Source organism: Chamaea fasciata, unplaced genomic scaffold (genome assembly GCF_029207755.1).
Source record: "Chamaea fasciata isolate MVZ Bird 193981 ecotype frontalis unplaced genomic scaffold, bChaFas1.0.hap1 SCAF_18, whole genome shotgun sequence".
In the NCBI taxonomy this organism is placed as follows: Eukaryota; Metazoa; Chordata; class Aves; order Passeriformes; family Sylviidae; genus Chamaea; species Chamaea fasciata.
Window position 1 is genome coordinate 2948265 of NW_027094103.1, and position 21154 is coordinate 2969418.

The window sequence follows — 21154 nt, forward strand, 5'->3', positions numbered from 1 at the left end:
CGTCCCACTGGCTGGCTAAGTCATAGTCATTGTAGTGACATGTCATATCAGCAGGGATGAAAACTAAAGTACCTTTTTTGGGATCTCAGACAGCAGCCCAGCAAGATCCAGTGGGAATTTTGCTATGGGGCTGCTGCCTCTGCACGGAGCCGCGTCGCCGGCTGGCTCCTGACCGTGTCCCGTCTCCGTTGCACCGCGGGCCGCAGAAAGGACGGCGGCAGCGCCCAGAGCACGGCAACGGCCCCGGCGCGTCCGCCGCCCCTCAGGGCTCCCGCCGCTCCCTCAGCCTCAGCCCCCCCGCCCCGCTGTTGCTATGGCTCGGCGGGAGGCGACAGCCAATCAGGGCGCGGCAGGATATATCTGTCGCTGTTGCTAGCGGCCGCCGGCCAATGGGAGGGCGGCGGCGGGCGGCGCGAGGGCCAATGGGAGGCGGCGGCGGGCGGCGGGAAGGGCCCCGAGCGGAGGAGAGCGGGCGGCGGGGCCGTGAGGGCAGGGCGGGCTGGCCCCTCAGGGCCGCTCAGCCCGGCGGCTTCGCTCCCTGTCCGAACGCCCGCAGCCACTCACGGCCCCGCTGTTGACGGCGATAAACCAGAACGCGTGCGAGCCCTTCCAAGCACCGCTGTTCCAAACACAAACGAGAAAGGGGCAGTCCTAGAGAGATCCAACAAAATAACGGAGGCTTCAGGCAATCAGCATCCGCAGGTGTTCCCAGGGTAGCTGGTCCTGTGTTTTAATACATAATTGCCATGTGAAAAATATCACTTCACACCATTACCTTGAAAAAAAAAAACGAACACTGGAGAAACAGTAAACGAAAATCTTTACTTGAAAACTTTGTAACAAAAGGCAAGGGAGGCATCTTCTCCCTGTATCTGGGGGCTGGAGGTTTGGCAAAGGTGAAACATTTTGCAAATACAGTAGCACTTCAGGAAAATACCCCAAACCCCACCCTATAACTTGCAGGATTAGTTTTAAACCTGCATGAAGGGTCTGCCTTGCTACTTCTTGTATTAAACACCTAAAAAACAGCGTGTCCTAGCGCTGAGAATTCTGCTCTGCTCCGATTTGTGTCACCTGTGGCCCTACAGAGTACGGAATGCTGCAGAAGTTACCCCCTGCAGTGCAACAGGAAAGCAGGGATAAGAAATTGCAGTATTTTACCAGCACTTAGCTGAGACCTATTTTCTAAGCCTGAGAAAAGGTTATCCAATATCCACTGCAAGGCAATGTAACCAAATTTTACTCCTCTGAGCACAGAAGCTTCTTTTTACCTTCGTGATGCAACCAAGGACTTGGATCTGGCCAGTGCTATGATTAGATCTACGTAACTGCCACAGAACCAAGGCCCTGACAATTTTAACATCTACAGTACAGCTCCAGGAAAAACCAACAGTCCACAGTGCACCTTCGCTTTCTTCTATCCTTTGCAAAATTCTTAATAAAACTGGAACTAAACCAAACTTTGTAACCATTGGAAACACCTCAATCCTTCTCCCTCACTCTATTCATCCCCTATCAGATTCTTCTTCCATTAAAAAAAAAAAAAAAGAACAAGGAAGAAAGAGGAAGCAATGGAACATTTCCTGGGGAAGTGCAGACTCGTGGAGTGTATCTGCAGGCAGGTCACCTCCGTCCACCAGCAGAAAATTCACAGAGCAGGAGTGCTGCCTGGAACATGTCACTGACTGCTGAGTTAACAGTTGGATCCTGCTGGACCTGAAAGACACAGGAAAGAACCAAAGCCTCACCAGGTATGATTTTAACACAGCTGCTTATGGTGGAAGAGCTCGTTTTGGCAGCCAGCAGCACAAGGTGTGCGATGGGAGGGAATGTCACTGGTCAGGGCTGTGTGACAAAGGCTTTCTTCCCCTCCAAGTTCAGGCAGAGTAATCCATCAGTGGGTGTAGAAGTGATGAGCACAATCCAACTCCCAGGAATTCAAAGCACAGCAATTCCCTTTGCTTTACCCTACGCTTTGGCTCCTATAAAAGCCAGCAACTGACAGAGGGTAAGACATGAAGTAAATAATTAATAATTAAGGAATTAATCAGGGAACTCTGCTCAGGGAGAGAAAGAAACATCTCCTAAATGAATTAAATTTTTGTTTGTTTGCTTGCTTTCGTTCTCATTTTGGTTCTAACGGGATGCATGACCAACAGAAAAAAAAAACCTGAATTGTGTGGACAAGAAAGTTTTCATCTGCACCTCTGTGGTTCAGCCATAGGAACCAAATATCGGCATATTCTTGCCACAAGCCCAGAGTAAGTTGATTCAGCAAGAAGCAAAGTGCCCAGGAAGTCTGGAGAATGCTGCAAAATCATTTACCCATTCAAGTTCTTCCTTTTCCTAGAGCACACACAAAAATATGCAAAAATTGCTTTTCTGAATTCCTGAACTGAGTAATTATTACAAAGATTTGAAGATTGGCATCTGCAAGCATCACTCAGTATCTTGCTCCCCAGCCCACAGTGTATTGAGTGTCACATTCCTTCACCACTGCAAAATCAGTGCAAGGATGCAGAACAGCAAGATGAAAACTAGCTAGAGACCGCCTGCTCTGGGAATCTTCGAAAAGGCTCATTCATTATTAATGCCCAAAGCTTTCCTTCTCGTCTGGCTCACATTATGGCTGGTAAAAAGGCCACTTCCTAAGATACAGATCTTTATATTGATGCTTTCAGAGGCTCAAAAGGGGTTCTGTTACTGCCCTCAGAGCTGCAGCCATTTCTCTTAATGGGGCCAGCCGATATGGGTCCTGCTTTTTGTAATCTCTTTTGAAAAGGTTTTCCCCAGCAGCTCACACTGCAAGGGAAACAGCGATGGATGCTGCCTGTTAGACCAGCACATGTAAAGCCAAAATATACATCCATGTACAGCTTAGATAAGGCTTTCTTGGGTCCTGTTTTTAGGTCCCATCCCCTTGAAAGCACAAGAGTTCTAACTTGCATTCTCTACTGCCTTGAAGTCCCCATCAGAAGGCGCACACACCCTGCACCCACAGCATGGAACTACCTTCTTTATCCCGGCCAATAATCACACTGCTCTGTATACTGCTGTCAGACATCTCAAAACAGTGCAAAATCCCCTTTCCTCAACATTAACACAGACTTGCAGATGAAAATTACATTAAACATTTTAAGATGTCTGAGAGAACAGAGCCAAACTGTGCAAAACGCCTTAGAGGGGAGGACCTCAAGCAGCTATCTTCATGTGATTGCTCTATAGGTGAGCCCTCCATTGCTGAAAATTTAAATGACACTTTGGATCTGCACAGGATCTTTTGGCCACCATTTAAATGGCACATTTAGCAAAATCAGGGTCTGATTTGCAATTCAAGTAGGAAAAAGATCAGCAAAACCACCTTTCCTTCTACTATTTGCTGGATGTTACCCAGGGAATGCCCAGCTTGCCCTGGACTGGACTCCAGAAGCTATGCTTAGATCAAACATGTTTCAAATTAAATCTGATATGAGATTTCACATCTCTGAGAGAGCTGCAGGGGATCATGCATACAGAGCTCCTTTCTCTGAACTTCAGGTGTGCTCTTACCTGCCCTTGTCCCAAGGCTTGGCTTTCTTCCACACAGGGTGCAGAAACAGGTGGGCACTCAGGCTCGTCACACACAGTCTGAGAGGAACTGGAAAAAATAGAATATACAAGTGCATTTGTATTTCTGCTCTATTTGCCACTTACTGTAATGTTTTGCAGCAGCACAAGAAGGGCTGTTGGCAAGACTATTCATTCGATGGAGTTCTGTGGTCTACACACCTGCCCCATCTCTCAAAATTGTTATGGCCTGAAAATAAATGTTCTGCAGTGGGAAGACTGCCCTGACCGGAGCGGCATACAGGGAATCACGTCTCAGTTTGCAACTTTCCATCTGCCCCAAAACGTTCTCCATAAACAAGGAGGTGTCTCCCAAAATGTCTCACTCCTGGAATGTGTTCTAAAAGCAAAGACCTTCAGAGTCAAAATATGTGGCTTTAGACAAGACACAACATTGGCTACGCTTCTGCTCCAGCTTTCCAAGGCCAGCAGTGGAGTCTGGGTCCCCCATCCACGCTCCCCCGGAGGCTTTGCCAGCCCCTCAAAAAGACCAGTCTGTGGGCACTGGGTCAAGGGGCAGACGCTGGGTACCCAAGAATGGGATGTTCTCTCCCATCATCACCAACTCAAAAGTCTCTCTGGTGCACCAAGAGTGCCTGTACCACCACCAGGAACAGCCCAAGGTGTGAGTGTCCATAGAGGCCCAGACAAGAGGTGCCCACTAGTAGAGTATAGGAGAAAAGGAACTAGTAGAGTAGAGGCAAAACCAACAGGATAAGTGTCAAGTTGCCCTCTCTTGGAATGCTCCCCAGATTCCAGCAACCAGCCTTGGGACTCCTCTGCTGGAGCTGCACTCAGAGAGTCACATTTCCTAATGACAAATGGGCTCAATTCCCTCTCCCACCCTCTCAAGAATTTGTCTCATGCTTTTTCACAGCCCACTTACACCGACACGCACGGTGCCCTTAGCAATGAGTTCTGCAATTCAGTTATGCAACATGCCAAAAAGTAGCCTCTGTTGGTGGGTTTGGGCCTCGCTGCCTGCCAGTGTCAGGATGCTGGGGTGTCCAGAGGGGAGGGCCTAACAGCAGGAGGATTCCCAGCACTCTGAGCTGGAATCCCAGAAATGCAGGCAGAAGCTGTAAGCTGCCACGAACATCTCGGCACGGACATTTTCTAAATCAATATGCTGGCTCATAAATGCAGAATGCCTTCTCCATAGAGCTCAGTGTGCTTTTCTTTCTGAAGTGGAAGGCACGAGATTTCCAGTCTGCAAGAACCATTAGCTGGGCTACATTCCACCTGTCCCAACTTGCAGAGCGAAGAGGATACACCACCACTATCTGTAAAGGGGAGCATCTGTTTGGTGTCCCACAGGGACTTCCAGTCCGCTTGCTGGATCAAACCCTCCTCTCAGGCAGCAGAAGCAGATGGAGACAGTCAGCTTCCAGCCTGGTTCCTTCTCACACTCCCACCTCACAGCCCTGTAGATCAGAAGAGGTTTGGACACAGCCCAAGTGCGTAGGAGTGGCTGTAAAAAGCCCATGAAAGAAATCAACAGGAATTGTTCTGATAAGCTTTGAGGCCATGTCCTTTCCAGGTGAGCATCTTTAAAACTGAGACAAGCAGATTAAGGGCCCTTTGGCCGACTTGTAGCTCTATCCCAGTGCTCCGGAAGCAAGGAGAGCGTAACACTGAGCCCGCTCCAGATAGATGATCTTGGCTAAATAATGTCCTTCTTTTTGTGTTACTCCTAGCTCTAAAACCAGGATAAGGGCACTGTCCTGTCCTTACAGTTTGATCTGTTACCCCACGAGTCCCCAGAGGAGTGAGGCTCATTGCACCGTGACTGTTCAAGAGGACTTTGGTAACAATACTCTAATCCCTGCCTCTGTTACAGGGCTCTGCCTTACAACACAGGTGATCCTCACTGACTGAGCAGTGATCTTACCCAAAACGACCCACAAGAGCTCTCCTGGCTGCCTAGAGAGAAACTGCAAAATGAAAATGCAGCCTAAGCCTCACTCACTTCCGAAAAAAGATGGATGCTCCGTAGCATTCATGTAATTTTGAGGAGGTCAGAGTTTTGGGGGGAGTTGGACCAGGCCACTAAACAGGGCTTACAAATCAAGTTCAAATAACTATGTCCTCACCAAAAGGTGCCAACAAAGCAGCAAGTCCTGCCCCTCACAGGAATATGATAAAGGGTGTGTGGATGCCTGGCACACTGACATACCCAACAAGGAGACATCCACCATAGATTTCTTCTACTGGCAGAACATATTTTAAAAATAAACATGAGCTCACTCCAGAGTCAGAACATGCAATTTTAAACCTAGCCAAAATATTGCCAGCTAGCCTTGCTGATCTTTCGGGATCTTTAGCCACTGTTTAAAACTGTGAACCCTGAAACGCAGCCTGAGGTTTACAATGCCTGATCTGGGCTCTCCCCAGCAATTCAGAGCAAGGAGTCTGACACGAATGTGAACGAGGCACCAGGCCAAGTGGGAAACAGGGGTAAAAGGCAGAAATGTTTTCATGAGGGAACTGGGGCCAAAGCCTCACCAATCTTTATCTCCAGTGAATCACTGCATTTACTTGTTTAACAAGACACAAAGCCTTCTGTGCCTCTGCTTCCTCATGTCTGAAGTGGAAATAAAGCTTTTCCTACCTGCCTTTCTGACATACTGACAGTGCCGTGCTGGCACAAACGCTGGTCAGTGGCAAGCAGAAGGGCTATCAAATAGGGCTGCTGCTCCTGCTCGGTCTTGCAGATCAGTAAATTAGAGGAAGCCCATAATGTCTGGCAGTGTTTATTTTTATGTAACATTATGAAAGTTGTATAACATGTGGAAAATGGCATGAATTTTTGTTGGTTTGCATTCTCTGAATTTAGCTCAATTCCCAGAGAAAATCTGAAACCTTTGTTATAGGTGGAAAACAAAGAGAGAACAGTGCCTGTCTCTGTCTTCCAATTTGGAAGCTTGCACCATGGAATAATCTTGTCATGAGGTTGTGAAGCTACAAAAACTATTTTAGGATTAAGTACAGGCCCTACCAGCCCAGCCCACAGAACCAGCCCTCACTGGACCAGTAAATGTTATGCTTTTCTGACAAAACCAAGCAAATAGTTCAGAAACTGAACCTGCTTTAAAAACACGGGGTCATGTCTTTCCTGATAAGGCTGGTTGCAAATCTCCTTTGTGCCACACACACATGTACGCTTAGACAACATTACCCATGCACAGCCATAAATACTGGCAGAGAAGGATGGACACAAGGAGAAGCAGTCCCTGGGAACGAGGCGTGTCACTATTTCTGTGACTCTCTTCAACAGAGCATCAAGACATGGCTGGACTCAGCATCATTTCTATTCCTGCCTTTAGGCAGCCCTGTGCTTTCCCTCCCTTTACCTGTGGGGAACAGATTCCGGGGTCCCTAGCTGTTCTTCTCTAAGGATTAAGCTTTCATCCTGTAAATCTGACTGCTGATTGATTCTCTCTGAACTGGCTTCAACACAGCCACCTTGAGGGACTGCGCTCAAGGGAACTCTGACACCTGCTGAAATAAATGCGCGTGTTAAACACAAGTACAGATCCAGATAACACGGCCCCAACCCCCGACCCAGGTATTCCTTCCCTCCTTGCTCCGCATTCACCAGAGCCTGGGTGCAGTTACAGCCCTTCCTGCTCGACAAGACCTACAGCAAAGGCAAGTGGACGTCACTAATGCGTCCTATCAAGTCTGTTCTGAAGAACAAGGAGAAGAAAAGAGATGGTGGGAATGCTGAACAAGACTGGACAGGAAGAAGACAAAGGGGAAGAGAGAAAAAATAGCAAGAGGGAGAAAGGAAAGCGAGAACACGTGCTTGAAGACAAGCACTAAGTCACAGTTAAGAAGTTCACAGACTTTTCTCAGACAATATCTTAATCATGACAGGCATTAAAAACTCAGAAGCTTGCAAAAGGACAAGGTGAGCGGACAATACCTGGAGGGACTCTCTCAGTGGAAACACTAAAAGGAATCCACCACTATCTTATGGAAGTGGTTACAGTTTAGGGAAAAGAGTAGGTAACAATGTCTGTTTCAACACCTTAAATCAACAGATTTTCTCACTGAACTCCCATGGAAGTAGAACTCCAAAGCTCAAAATAAGCCCTGCTCTCCTTAATCAGGACCCTTAAGTGAGCAAGAGTGTTTACAACAATGGGAAGGGAAGCTTGGAAAGTCTTAAGGTCCACAGTCTGTGTGCAGTTTTACTAACCTTCCACACCTGGGGTCCACATGGAGCCAGAGCCTCCTCCGGTGCTGTCAGAGGCCTGCCACAGGGGCAGACAACAATTCACAGAGGGAAGGGACTCGTTAGAGCCCAGGGCAACGCCCCCCTGCAGCAGCACAGGAGAGCCAGAGCAGGTTCCTGGTTCCATCACAGCCTCAGTGCCAAGAGGCGCAGGTTGTTCAGTGCTGTGAGTGGTGAACAAAGCCTTGCTTGTTCCAGCTTCATACAGCTCAGGGCTCTGCAGACAGCTGCAACGATGGAGAAAATTAATCAGCCAGACATGTTGCTTTGCCAAAAGGGGACCCCCAGCTAAAGCTCTGAATCCTGCCCTCCACAGCTGGGAGATGAGGTGCTCTGACTGGACATGGAACATTTCCATCCGTGGTGGCAAGGCTCCTAAATGATGTCCCCAAGGCACCAACATGGAAGTCAGTTCCATGAATACATTTAAATGTTGCTTCATTTCTGACCTGTCACTGTAAAGATGCCATACATCACCTGGATTCCAGCATCTTTAAAAAGGATCCTTCAGGAGGTTTATACAGAGGTGCAGCTGACTGCTCCCATCCTGGCTCACAGGGCGTCGGGGTTACCTCCACTTGTTCAGGGCAGATGCCCACATGAGATCCATCTGAAAGGTGCAGGCCAAGCAGTTGAAACAACCCCAACGATTACTCCAAAAGGCAACAAAACAAGTCTAATCTGCCAAATGCAGCAAGACCCCTGTGTTCCTTGCAACTGAAGTTTGGTTAAGTGTCTGTGGAAGGACATGGAAATACTGGATTTTCCTGGAGTACAGAGCCCTGTTTCCAAAATCTGAGAGCTAAAACCTGCTGCTTCCCATGTATTTGCTTCCATTTGGTGCCTCCTTAAAGCCAGGCATCTCTCCTAAGCTGTGTTGCACAGGCCTTAGCAGTGTCTGCTCCTCTGGAGTGACAGCCTGGAGCCAAACAATGAAGCACTCCACGAAGCAGAGTCCTCCAGCATCCACTTGAGCCATCAGCACATAATGCTGTTCTGAAGAAGCAATATCCTTCCCTTCCTGAGGGAATTTAAAATCGATTTTCACCTCTCTGGACCACATCCTGAACCCATTAGGAAGAGACAAACCTGCAGTTTGTGAAGTGTGGGATCCTTTACGCTGTGGCTCATTTGTGTGGGAAGCCAAAGCCCTCTCAGGACGCGAATTGCTGAGCTGTTCCTTCTGATGGAGGCGGGCTTTTTGACGTCGTCGATAATTTGCAAACCAGTTATAGACCTGAACTGGCTGCAGGTTCATGTCCCGAGCCAATCCCTCCTGCAAACCCAGGCACAGGGAGAAATCCAAGGAAAAAGAATCACATCCAAATAATCAGGAATTTCCCTTCAGTTCCAAAAGCAGTCCAGCAAAAGACCATCCAAAAGTCAGAGTCATTTATTCACTAGGTCTCCAATAGGCCTAGTGGATCCAGCAGAGACCATTTTATAAACTCAGAGTTGATAAAGAACGCAAATTCCACCCTGCACTCGCAGACAATTTGTTTGCTAAGGAAGCCACTGCTATTCTATACTGCTCACCAGATAATGCCCTCACCAAAGCATGCTTTTCCCATGGAATGACAGCTTCACAGAGGCAGACATTGAAGTCTGAAGCCCTCACCTGGCAAGGTAGGGATCAACAGTGCTTATTGATTTAACTCGCATATCTCTTCCATTACAAATCTGTCCCTGTCCAAAGAAGGTAGATCCATGCACACACCAACACAGCCTGTTGTATCATCACATCAAATTACCAGCATGTGAAAAGTCAGCACAAAATAAGTTCTGGTAAGCAAAGTGAAATTTTATATAGGCTGTTACTCAGTCAAGTCAGGACTATTTATCATTGTAATAGAGCTCTGCTGAGTGATGGTTGTTTGGTTGCCTATGCTCAATCACTACAATATTAGAACTGTTAAAAACCCAGTAAGGAATTTATTGTCCCTCAACTTTTTGTCCACAGTAAGAGAAATTACTTAGCGTGAACCTGATGATTTTTAAAAGAAATGTTTAAGGAAAGATCAAATATGAGGAATCCCAGCCCTGATGAATCTTCTGAAAACAAAGATTTAGAAATTGAACCAGTTGTAAGCTCCTGATTGCAGTGTCCTGCATTCCTGTGGCAGAGAGATTTGATGGGAAGGACCCCCAGCATATCCCTACCCGCTGTTTCTTGTTTGGATTTGCTGTCACCTCTGCAGCAAACCTGTGCAGGTGCTGGCGTACTTCTTCCGAATAATTTCGATTCTTCAAACCTTCGGGACAAAGGGAAACAGGTGGAGGATTCCTGTACACAGGAGAAAATGGGATTAAAAAGGACCCCAAAGGAATAAGTCCCATTCGTGGGAATTTCCTCACATTGCCACAAATGGTCAAAATACCAAGAAAAACCAAGCATCTCGAGGTGTAAAACCAGCCTCTCCATTTGAAAATTGCACCAAAAAAAAAAATAAATCTCAGTTTCCCCACAGTGCAGTACCTCCTCCTGCAGCGGAACTTCTGCAGTGGTGTCAGAAAATTTACTTGCTGTTTCTCCATAACCTTCCGGTAGTGAATCTCATGCCAAAGTTGCACCAGCTCTTCCTTCTCTTCTGCCTCGCAATACTAAAACAAAACTGTGTGTAAGCAAACCTTTCTGGAGAGCCACTCTGACCATGTGGACAGGAGAAAACCCTCAACAGAAATTTACTCAGGGATTCCTACTGGCTTGACAGAGCTGGTAGCATTGTCTAAGCATATGGCTGGCTGTACCTTCCCTCATGAACACAGGGAGTTGCTTAATTCCTCCTCTTCCCCTGGTGAAAAGGTCTTCATTACCAGATCGAGAGGCCAAAAATCCCTCACCTTGAGTGGCACCTCCAGCCTTCCTCATGTATTCCCACCCTGCCCAGCCCCCTAACCTTGGCCTTCCCAACACTTCTATGTCCTGAGCCCTAAGGTTGTGAAGAACACCAAGAAGCACCACAGCAGAACAAAAATCCCGCTACCACCAACCTCATAATCTCCCAGTTACCTTTTCCCCCTTGGCTGTTTATCTCTAAGTGCCTGCAGCTAAGGCTTTGTCCTGTGTTTCAGGTCAACACTGCACACCTGGCACCTTCCACTGCCCTACACAAGCTGGGAGTGCTCTGTGTGCTGCACTTTAGGTACTTCTAACAGCTCTAACTGCTGCTTTTCTACCGTGGCTTTTTGTTTCCGTGAAGAACTGAAGAACACATCCCTACCTCCAGGACACTGCAGGCTGCATCATGTTGCCCTTTATGGATATGAACAGACACACAGGCCCGGACAATATGGATGTTAGTGAGAAAATATGTCTTGTTCTTGCATCCCATCATGGTTTCAACCAGCTCCTCCAGACCAGGAGACGGGATCTGGAGCTCCTGGCAAAGCTGTCCTGCTAGATTCAACAGCTTGGTGGGCGGGTGATGCTCATTTTCATTCTTCTTTAACATGGCCATGAACTGCATCATCATGATGTCCTGTTGAAAGGTTTTTCTATGCAATGCACAAAGTTGTGGTTAGATAAAAACCCTTTATCTCCTATTTTTAGCTTCCATGGTATGCCATTTTTTTCTCTCTCTCTTTTTTTTTTTTTTTTTTTTTTAAGGAAAGAAATTCACTGTGCTGTTAAAAGCATCCTAAGGACCTGAAAATGCTTAAAATAAAACTAGGCCTAAAGCAGCCCTGAAAAGCTAAAGACATACCGGGTTTGCAGTTGAGAAAACCGAACTCAGAAAGACACATTAAACTTTCCCCAAAACTCGGAAACTCTAGGGTTTATATCCACTGCTTACAGGTTGAAACTACCAAGAGACATTCCGGAGAAATTAATTGGGTGAAAATTTTCCAAAATGGCACGGGACAGACAGGCCCGGGCTGACCGCAGTTACCCTAAAATGTAAGACCCTCGTCGGGGCCGTTTCTCACCCGTTTTCCTGGGAAGAGGACGCCGGCGCGATTCCCCGCGGACACCCCCCGGGCCCCGGCCCCAGCGCCGCCGGGGAAAACGCGAAAGAGCCGCAAAGCGCAGGGACACGCGGCAGCCCCGGGCCCTTCGCCGGCAGCGAGGCGAGGCCCCCGCAGCCGGCCCGGCGCCGACCCCCGTCCTCACCGCGGCCTCGCTCGGTGTCCGGGCGCCGGCGGCTCCGCGGGCTCAGGTGCGGGGCCGCCGGCGCGATCCCCGGGCGGGGCCCCGGGGCCGGGCCCGCTCTCCGCCCCCAGCGCAGCCTCGACCGAGCACCCGCCGCGTGCGCAGCCACGGCCGGGGCGCAGAACAGGCTGGAACCGTACGGAAGAGATGGCAACGACTTCCTTCCACGGCAGAGAGTATTGTTAAGTCGCTAATGGGGTTCAGACAAGCACTGATAGTTTTGACACACTTAGAGCGACTGAATGAAGAGGCACACAGCTCAAACCCGCCTTCTCTAGGTGGGTGCTGTCTGAAAACAGGTGAATCATCCTGACTCAGTTTAGGGGATAAAAAACGGAAGCAGCTACGCTTTGCCTTGAATCAGATCTGAACACCACCGCGACGGTGTCAGTCCCCCCCGACTCCATTTCTCGAGGACATGTAACAAGGAGGAACCATCCGGCAGCAGGGGCCAACGGCCCGTGGGCACGGCTGTGTCCCGCGCTAAATCTGCGCTTCAAGAACCGGCGTGCCAAGGCCCTGCAAAGACAAAGGCCACACACTTGAGCGCAGGCAGCTTCCTCTTGCAGCATGCAGACGCCTTCCAAAAACCTGCCCATAACCCTCAGCAGCAACCTGGGTTCAGTGGCCCTCCACTTCTCCTTAGGCCTTGGGGCTGGCCTTGCCAGACAGTAACAGGCTTCCTGCTCTTGCTGTGATCCAGACTTGAAGACAGAAAATCCTGCATGATTAAAGACAAAGCCCCAGCACTGAACTTTCAGCTGAACATAGAAAGCAGTATTTTCTTTAGACAATTGTTTTCTTTTACTCATCAAGTCTGTATTGCTGTCTGTAGAGTTACAACAAAACATGAGGTCACTTCATTTTCTGCATTTTACTTATTTACATGTATGAAAATTTAACAAGCATCTCTCACATCTTATCTTACATATTCACACAACCGGGTACACCTTGGGAGGGGAAGGGGCAGGCTGCTGCCAGGCACATCAGATGCCAACCGGTCATTTCCAGCGACCAGAAGCTGATACCATCACACTGCGCTGAACCCAACTGCCCTTGAAAACCATTTGCACTCTCCCTCCTTTACCTCTGCTCTAACTAAAGTTTTGGCAACCAAGGACTGTAGCTACTTGAAACCAAGCTGAGGTCAGGTGATAGACACTGGCAAGCCAAGAGCTCAGATTCTTTTTTTTTTCCAAGCACTTAATCAAATTCCGTTGAATATCAACAGCAATATTGCTCAGGTCCTCTTGGAGCCTCAATATGAATCCAACAGAGAGACTCTTCACTTCTACTTCCTTGCCACAAGGTAAAGCTTCTAGCTGTCTCCCTAAGAGATCTGAGAGATTCACGGGGCACTAGCATGCATCTTGTCCAGACAATCAGTCCAGAAGGTGAGGAGGCGGCTGTCTTTGTTCCAGCAGAAGTCCGTGAAGTCTTTCAGCAGGCGGTCTGCGAACTTCTCGTCGCCGGTGGCGCTGGAGCGCCAGGTTTTGGTCAGCATGGTGTTGTAGGCCCAGTTGTAGCCGATGCGCTCCTCACAGAACATGTTCTGGCCGCTGGAGCTGGTGGAGTTGCGCCGCCGCCGCTGCTGCCCGCTGGAAAACTTGCGCTTGGAATAGGGCAGCTGCAGAAACACCGTCCCTGCAGGGAACAGACAGCACCTCAGCCTGAGGCAGGCCTCAGCCCCTGCCACTGCCAGCTGAGTCGCTAAATCCTGAAATGAAACTGGCCCGAAATGGAAAGTTTCATTTAATTGCCTTTTAGCAAGAGAAAATGGGATTTTGTCCACTCACTCCCACTGGCTCTCAGGTGCTACTTCTTCCTATATCCTTCCCCGGGAGGGACTGCACTTGTCTGCCCTCTCTCACAAGCACAGAATGAAGGAAAGGTGTAGGCTCTGATCCATCTTGCTAACTTCCCATCTATTTCCATCCTCTTTTGCAATTTTCCAAACACTGCCTTCCTGTCATTGTTCTCACATCTCAGCAAGTGGACCCTAAATGCTTGATCTATCTCCCACCCAGTGAATATGGGTAGAGATTCATCTACAACAGATCTCAAGCACAAGAACAGAGCACTGGCTTGTCCCCACACCTTTCCCTCCTTCCAGCTTCTGGGTACACATTTATTTACATTGACCTAGGAATAAGCTTTGCCTTACTTTTTAAAATTTCCTCATCTTCTGGAAAGAAAAGTTTCACAGCCACTGTAAAGCAACATTTCAAACACCATTTATTAGCAGCAACACTTCATGCTTTTCATACTGCCCCCTCCAGTTTACTGCTTTGTGTTGTCTGACACACCTACTTGTCGTCTGGTTCGGGACAGAACAGCACCAACATCACTGACACAAACCACAAACCACGTGTAAAATGGTTCTCTTGTTTGTAATAACCTCCTCCTTGCCACAGAGCCTCCCAAATATTGCTCACCTGTGACATGGATATACTGGGGCTTGTTTTCTGCTGGGAAGTTGAATGCAGAGGCTGAATATTTGTCTTGTACAAATCCAAATCTGAAGAAATAGAAACAAGGGGAATTAAAAAAGAAAAGAAAGCAAAAGGATAAAAAGAGCCACTCCATGTTGGATTCCTCAACCAAAGGCAGGGGCACCGGAGGAAATCCTTCCACTATCCCTTTCTCACAGCCTGAAGGCCAAAGGAAAAGGGATGAAGAGAGCTGAGCCTCTCCAAATATTCTCTGCCCCTGCCAGACAGTGTGAAAGCCTGTCACCCCACACTGCTCCCTGTCCTGCTTTGAGCTGGAATCAAGAGCAGCAGCTCCAAGCAGTCTCTGACAAAATGGGGCAGCTGCACACAAGGGAGGGAAGAGCAATAGTCCAGACAGACGTTGTTCCCTGGGCATGTTTCAAGCTGCAACATTACTATTTTCATGATGTGCAATGTTCCATGCAGAACTTCAAACAGCTTACCTGGCAGTTCTCTGCTGTTTGTAGGATACTTGTTCCCCTTCTGCTTTGTAAACTAATAAAAGCTGATTTCCAAGCTAAAGTCCATTACAAAAGACAGCCCTCTCTGTCATGAAAGAAACCCTGGCAGCAACACCATGAAAGAAACTGGCAGCTCAGTCACACAAAGAGATAAGGCTAGATAGTATCCAAAGCTTCCAACAACTCCTTCTTAAATCGGGCCCAACCTCCTCTGTACAGCTCCCACCCCAGTCTCCTGCCTATTGTCAATCATCAGGTGTCACCCAGTTCAAGACTGTGCTAAATACACACGAAGGAAATAACTGTCCCTTCTCAGGAAGAATCTATTTACTTTTTTTATTTAGTCTTTCTGCTTTTAGCTTAGAATAACGGGCACTTTGCAAAGGCAAGGCCCTCCCTAGGAGGAGAGGTTGGCCCCTAAGGAGTGCCAGGCTGAAACAGCACAGAGCTGCCCCGTGCCCCCACAGCACCGCCCCAGGGCACGCAGGCTGTATGTCAGTCTGTCAGCGTGTAAGCAGCCTGCAGACAGGCAGACAGCACAGAACCCAGTGAGTCAGGAGCGACCGCTCAGCACAGGCTGAACATCCCACACTATCCAGGGAGACAGGAACTGTTTGGTCACCCCGCTGCACCGCAGACATACCTGTGTGCTATTGCTTCCTGCAGCAGATGCATTCGGTCCCAGTACGTTTCTGGTTCAAAGCCTGAAAGAAACAAAAAGGTAACAATTATCTAGTCAAGCTACTTTGTTCCCTTCCTTTTCCAGACTTCAGTTTTCCTGAGGAGGCCTCCGTGCACTCTTTTTTTCCCCCCTAGCCACTCCTTTCAGTCACATTTTATTGTCAGCTGTCTCGTAAAGATGTGTCTTGTACACTCCAGTAGCAGACTCATCCCTGAATTTATTATTTGTGTCTCTTGAGATGAAGGAGAGGAACATAAAGGGGGGGTGTGGAAGGGGGCAAGGAAGAAGAGTGGGCTGCTGTATATCACAAGAGTGCTCTGAAAATCTTTAATTCAGTCACTTGGGCTACGGTGATCTCACAGCATATGGATTTGTCACATTCACTGTACACAGTGTCACGTACATTGCACACTGAGCCAAGGGTTAATTAAAAAAAATCATATTTACTATTTTAAAACAGAGCCTTTTGCTAATTGTCCCTTCTCATTATGCCATTTTGCCTTTCTCTGCACAGGGACAGTTCTCTGATCTCGGGGTTCCACCTGAGGTTTACCACATCAGGCTCACTGAACAGGGCGAGGTCACATTGCAGAAAAGGAGATTGCAGCTTCTGGTGCCTAATCTCATGTGCAAACACTGTAACCATTAAAGTAACCATAGCAACAACAAAAGAAGGATGGCAGTGGTGAAAGCCCAATCTTAGGGAGGGGGGGAATCAACAAACACGGGATACAAATGCAGAGCAGCTGTGGGTCTACCAGCAAAACAGACACAAGAGTCTGTCAAACCAACAGCTACCAGGTATGGGCTCTGTCAGGTGTGCAGGGCAAGCATCACTGGGGAGACCACCCCTCCTGCCCACAGCCGGCCGGCCAGCACAGCTTCCTGCAGCACCTCCTTCCTCAGGGGCTGCTGACCTGTACAAACAGCTCCTTCAGCCCCCCAGGGCTGGCTGGTAAAGGAGTTTCTTTACATCAGCTACATGCCAACAGTGACCTGTTTGCGCAGAGCATCCTGAGGGGTAAAGGGAAGTGCAGTTCTTACCATCGAACAAATGCTCGCTGCCCTCCTTCAGCAAGCAGCTGACATTGAGTGGGATGAAGAGCTGAGCTCGAAGGGGGTCCCCGTACAAGTAACTGGGCAGAGCAAAGGGGCCCTCCAGGACTGGGACCAGCAGGAACCCACAGGAGGTGGCTTTCCGGTGCCAGCCCTGAACCTGAGAAGAAATTCAGACAATGAATCCCGGCACACGTGCCAGCTGACGAGGGGCACTTATGTGCAAAAGAGCAACTCACTTCCCAAGAATAGATCAGACATGCTCAATTCTCCACGGGCTCAGCATGGCAGGCACACCAACGTCCTTGCAAGCAAAGCGGTACAAGCACAAGACATCAGGCTTTCCTTTTTCTGAAGTGCCCCATCAATCAGAAAGCACTTTAAATTGGACATTTTTCAGGAACTGATTCAGCCTACTTATTACCAGTGGCTAAACACTTCTGCTTTACTGGAACAGTGCAATTGATTTTAAATAAAAGGCAAAACCAACTACCTAGTGCTGTCTGGCTGGGTGGGGTAAAACCTGGTGTTCAATAATTTGAGTTTTACAGAAGCTACATTAGGGAAACCAAAAAATCTAAATATGAATTTAAAAGTTTAATCTAAAAATTTAAAAGTGACATGTTTTCAATTCAAAATGTTTTCAGCAAGTTAAGAAAACCCTAAAACATTCCAGAACACATTGCCTGGAAAAGCCCTATTATGAAAGCAATTCTACTAAGATTTAAAGTTTTAAGGTCTTAGGATAGAAGGAACGTAATGCAAAACAGATTTTTTTCCAAGGACCTGGCTCAGGGTTTAAAATTTGCCTAAGGGGGACTTAAATTTATCACCCTGACCTGTGCTGATCTCTGCATACTGTGCATAAAACCCACTGGAAGCAGAACACACTCCTGCAGACAGAGCGACTAGAGATGGTGTGATAAATGCTGACCAGATGCAGCAACGCTAACAAGCACCAGGAAAATTACTTATGGAAATAAAGGCAGAAGCAAACCACTGTGTCTCTCCCTACGCCTTCCCAATACAATGTCCCCAGTTGTCCAAGGGATACAGAGGCCAGACAAGCATTCCTGTGGCTGTGCAGAACCCCAGGATCTCACCATCTCAAAAAGAACAGCTGCAGTCACTGCCATCCAGTGTAACTTGATTTCAAAGGCAGCGTTCAGGGAGAAATTGCCGTGGTAATAACAACTGCACCACTCCAGGCGGTCCGTGCGGTTGTTCACATCCACATCCAGTGTCACCGTCCGCTGCTCGGGCACCGTGGCAGCTGGGCACCCAAGGGACACGGTGTTCAGAAGGGGCATTACAGAGGAGGTGGCAGACAGGATGAAGGGAACAGAAGAACCAAGATCAGTCATTTGAAATGAATTTGTCCTCCCGTTCCTCCCCAGGTACTTTTGGGCTAGCAGAATAGTCCCAGAATGCCGCTCATCCAGATGGCAAAAGACAAAAATCCTGAATTATTTCTCATGTCAGGGGTATGTGCTACAGAATCACCTCCCCAAGCAGACAAAAGACATTTCAGCTGCAATAAGGAGAGAGGACCAAGAATCCAGCAGTTAATCAACAGGCAGCTGGTGCCATAATTAAGCACGGCTAGACAACACGAGCTTCTTCATGCCCAAAACATTCCAAATATTTCTATATGCCTCCACCAGAAATCACAACAGGGTGCTGTTCCATGGGGCAGGAGCATTCCAGGACTTTCCACAGCTAAAGGAGATCAGAAGTTAAACTTCTTGTTTCTTTAGTCTCGTATCAATATCCCACATTACCGCATTGTTGAAAGTGCACATCCAACACTTTCTGTAAAAGCACCAAGAGTCAGCCAAGACATGCAGCAGCATTCTGACCACTGCAATAGCTCCTAGAGCTTTGCAGTAAGGGCTGGGATAGTGCCCAAGGTGCAGCTCCCTTTGTGCCCCACACCCCAGCACACTGGTGACAGAAACCCTCAGGTATCAGGCAGGAGAGGGAGAGAAGCACAGCAGTGGAAGTGACCTGGCTGGTGTCACACAGAGGACTGCAAGGCTGGGGACAGAACCCACATCTCCTGACTAGGAGACCAAAGTCCTGCTATGAAACACAGCATCACTTTCAACTTTTCTTTAGCTAAACACATAATTGAACATTTCTGTAACGTTAAAAATTGTCAGAAAACAATGGGCTGCAAGGCTTCTAGTGGAAAACTTCTGCCCTTTTCATTATTGCATACATGAGGGACGGGTGTTGTTATCTCCTGCTGAAGTAGATGTGCACCCCTTTATAGGGTCAGCTTTTAAATTATCTTATAATTTGATGGTTTGATGGTATTTAAAAAAAATTTGAAATCCTTCCTCAAGGTAGATGGAAAGTTCCCACCTTCATTTCTACTGCAAGTTACCTGGAGGCACTTTCAAGGTTATAAGGAAATCCTTTACATTGCTATTACTGCAGCATAGAACATGAAAAATAATTAAAAAAAACCCAACAAAAATGAAAGAGCATCACCCAGTCCTGTTTCATAAATAAGACCCACTTCTGTCTTTGGGAAATGTGTCATTTGCAATTTCTGAGCTGATCTGGTATTGTCAGACCAACACCGTGAGAGTTTTTTCTGGCTCCTTTGGATATTGTGAATACAATCCTTGTGGTCAGGAGGTTATGGTGCCAAATTTGTAACAAAGTGTGTTGGAAAACAACATCCTGGAAGCTGTGGAACCAAAGCAGCTCGCTCAGGTAGGTGTTGGTCATTAGCCAAGGGGTCAGTGATAACACCACAGCCCAGTGTGCCCAAACCAGCACACTGTGAAGAATGAGCTCCCTGCTCCCTTAGACTGTTGCTTTTCCCAGAGAGTGCAGACTCCCTGCCGGGCCTGGGCTGTCTCCCTCTGCCTTGCCTGCAGCCACAGCTCACAGGCAAAGCCAGAGGAACCCAGTCCAATGAGGTGAGCTAATCAAAAATACATTCAACGCTGATGAGAAATGTCCACGTGTCTGAATTCAGAAGCTTCTGATTAAAAGCAGCTTATTTGAATAGAATGTACTCTGGCTTCCATAGGTCAGACTTTAAGAGGACTCACCTGCTTCCCAATTGTCTTCTACTATTGAGTATTTAACTAATGATTTACTAAGCAAATCGGAGAGGAGCAGGCAGGTTATTCTCCAGTCACAGACTCCACTACATACATGACTACAGTTGCTAGTGCATGCACTGCTACAAATCAAAGGGACAAGATTAGCTGTATCACAGGTCAGACTTCCACTGGGAAGGGAAAGGGGACAGTCACTGGGCAAGTGATTGGGAAATTGGGAGGGATAAAGATTTGAGAGATACATGGAGCTTGTTCCAGAGCTCCCAATGCTTGCATGCAATTTTATGTCACAGCCTGACATTTAGGGAAGGTGGGGAGGGGAAGAAATAAAAATCACAACCTAATCAAGACCAAGAGAGGAACAAATGAAGTCACGTGGACCAGGGGTCATCTGGGTTTAGTAAAGCTCTTTACCTCAGATGAACTGCTGAAGTTTTTTTGGAATACTGTTTAGAAGAGAAACAGCACAGAAGCATCATTTGAACCAGTTCTTTTGTAAGAAAAAACTTCCACACTCAACTTTCCTACAAGAAACTGTAATTCCTGGAAAATCCAGACTGCATGAGCGCAATCTGAAGGCATTTATCACTCATTCAGGGGCTGCAAATCAGTTAAACAGTAAAATGGACATAATCCCAACTGAAAGGGAGACCTGCAGAGGTGTGTAATAGCCACATGCTGCAGGAATACACTCTTTCCCTGGCTGGTGTTAAATGAAAGGCGAGGAGGACACTGAGGCACACTTCCATTAATCCCCACGGGTGCAGGCTTGCTGAGTCTCAGTCTTCAGCCCACAGCAGAGCACAGACAGAGGAATGTGAACTGGTTTCCTCAGGCTAAGTAGTGAGTAAGAGATGAAACCACCAAGAGGATCTAGCCCCAGTGCCTCCAGTCTCCACAGTACTTGCATGCCAGCCTATGTTCAGGCTTCAGCTCTGGCCAGGCACTGAGCTAATGAGGTTGGACACCAGCCAAGGGAACAGATTTATCGTGTGACAGGGAAAATAACCTGCATATGTTGACTTCAGGGAATTAACCATTAGTTCAGGCTTCCTATCCTTAATGCTTTCCCATTTCTGGTGCTGTTCCTCTTCAAACAAGGCTCTCAGAAATACTCAAGGATTACTGTGACTTCAGGTTTAAGAGATACCACACCAGTAGTAAGGCATTTCTCTTCAGAAGGTCAAATATACACAACAAGAGAGTAGCAAAATTTTTCCTTTTATCCTAAATTGCTAGCCCTTTAACAGATGCATCTAAATAAACCTGAAGTTGCAGCTCCATAGCAATGATTTTTCTCTTAAACAAAGAAAGAAGAACAAAAGCAAGTGACTCAGGCTGGCCTGGATATGCAACAAGAAGCTGACAAAGCAACAGGGTCAGTCAC

General features: G+C 47.6%; 2 protein-coding genes across 11 annotated transcripts in view; both read right to left on the bottom strand.

Annotated features, from left to right (window-relative positions):
• Window positions 1-738: 738 nt before the first annotated feature.
• Window positions 739-11973, bottom strand: ANHX (anomalous homeobox). 2 transcript variants are annotated; one of them, XM_066199979.1, is made up of 8 exons: window positions 11068-11973; window positions 10323-10447; window positions 10007-10130; window positions 8936-9122; window positions 8324-8456; window positions 7811-8073; window positions 3550-3637; window positions 741-1716 (listed from the first exon to the last, which is right to left on the bottom strand). In XM_066199979.1, exons 1-8 carry the CDS (start codon window positions 11317-11319, stop codon window positions 1506-1508), a joined length of 1383 nt encoding a protein of 460 aa, XP_066056076.1. In that variant the 5' UTR covers window positions 11320-11973; the 3' UTR covers window positions 741-1505. The 2 variants fall into 2 exon arrangements, with proteins under 2 accessions (XP_066056075.1, XP_066056076.1); XM_066199978.1 differs by having other exon boundaries at window positions 739-1716; window positions 10007-10447.
• A 91-nt stretch (window positions 11974-12064) lies between these two features.
• DEPDC5 (DEP domain containing 5, GATOR1 subcomplex subunit) overlaps window positions 12065-21154 on the bottom strand; it is a 40540-nt gene continuing 31450 nt past the window's right edge. For all 9 annotated transcript variants that reach the window (XM_066199341.1, XM_066199349.1, XM_066199345.1 and 6 more), the window contains 5 exons: window positions 17791-17960; window positions 16676-16847; window positions 15593-15653; window positions 14432-14514; window positions 12065-13640 (listed from right to left, as the gene is read on the bottom strand). In XM_066199341.1, coding sequence (XP_066055438.1) covers window positions 13345-13640; window positions 14432-14514; window positions 15593-15653; window positions 16676-16847; window positions 17791-17960 — 782 coding nt within the window. In that variant the 3' untranslated portion in view covers window positions 12065-13344. The remainder of the gene's footprint in view (window positions 13641-14431; window positions 14515-15592; window positions 15654-16675; window positions 16848-17790; window positions 17961-21154) is intronic.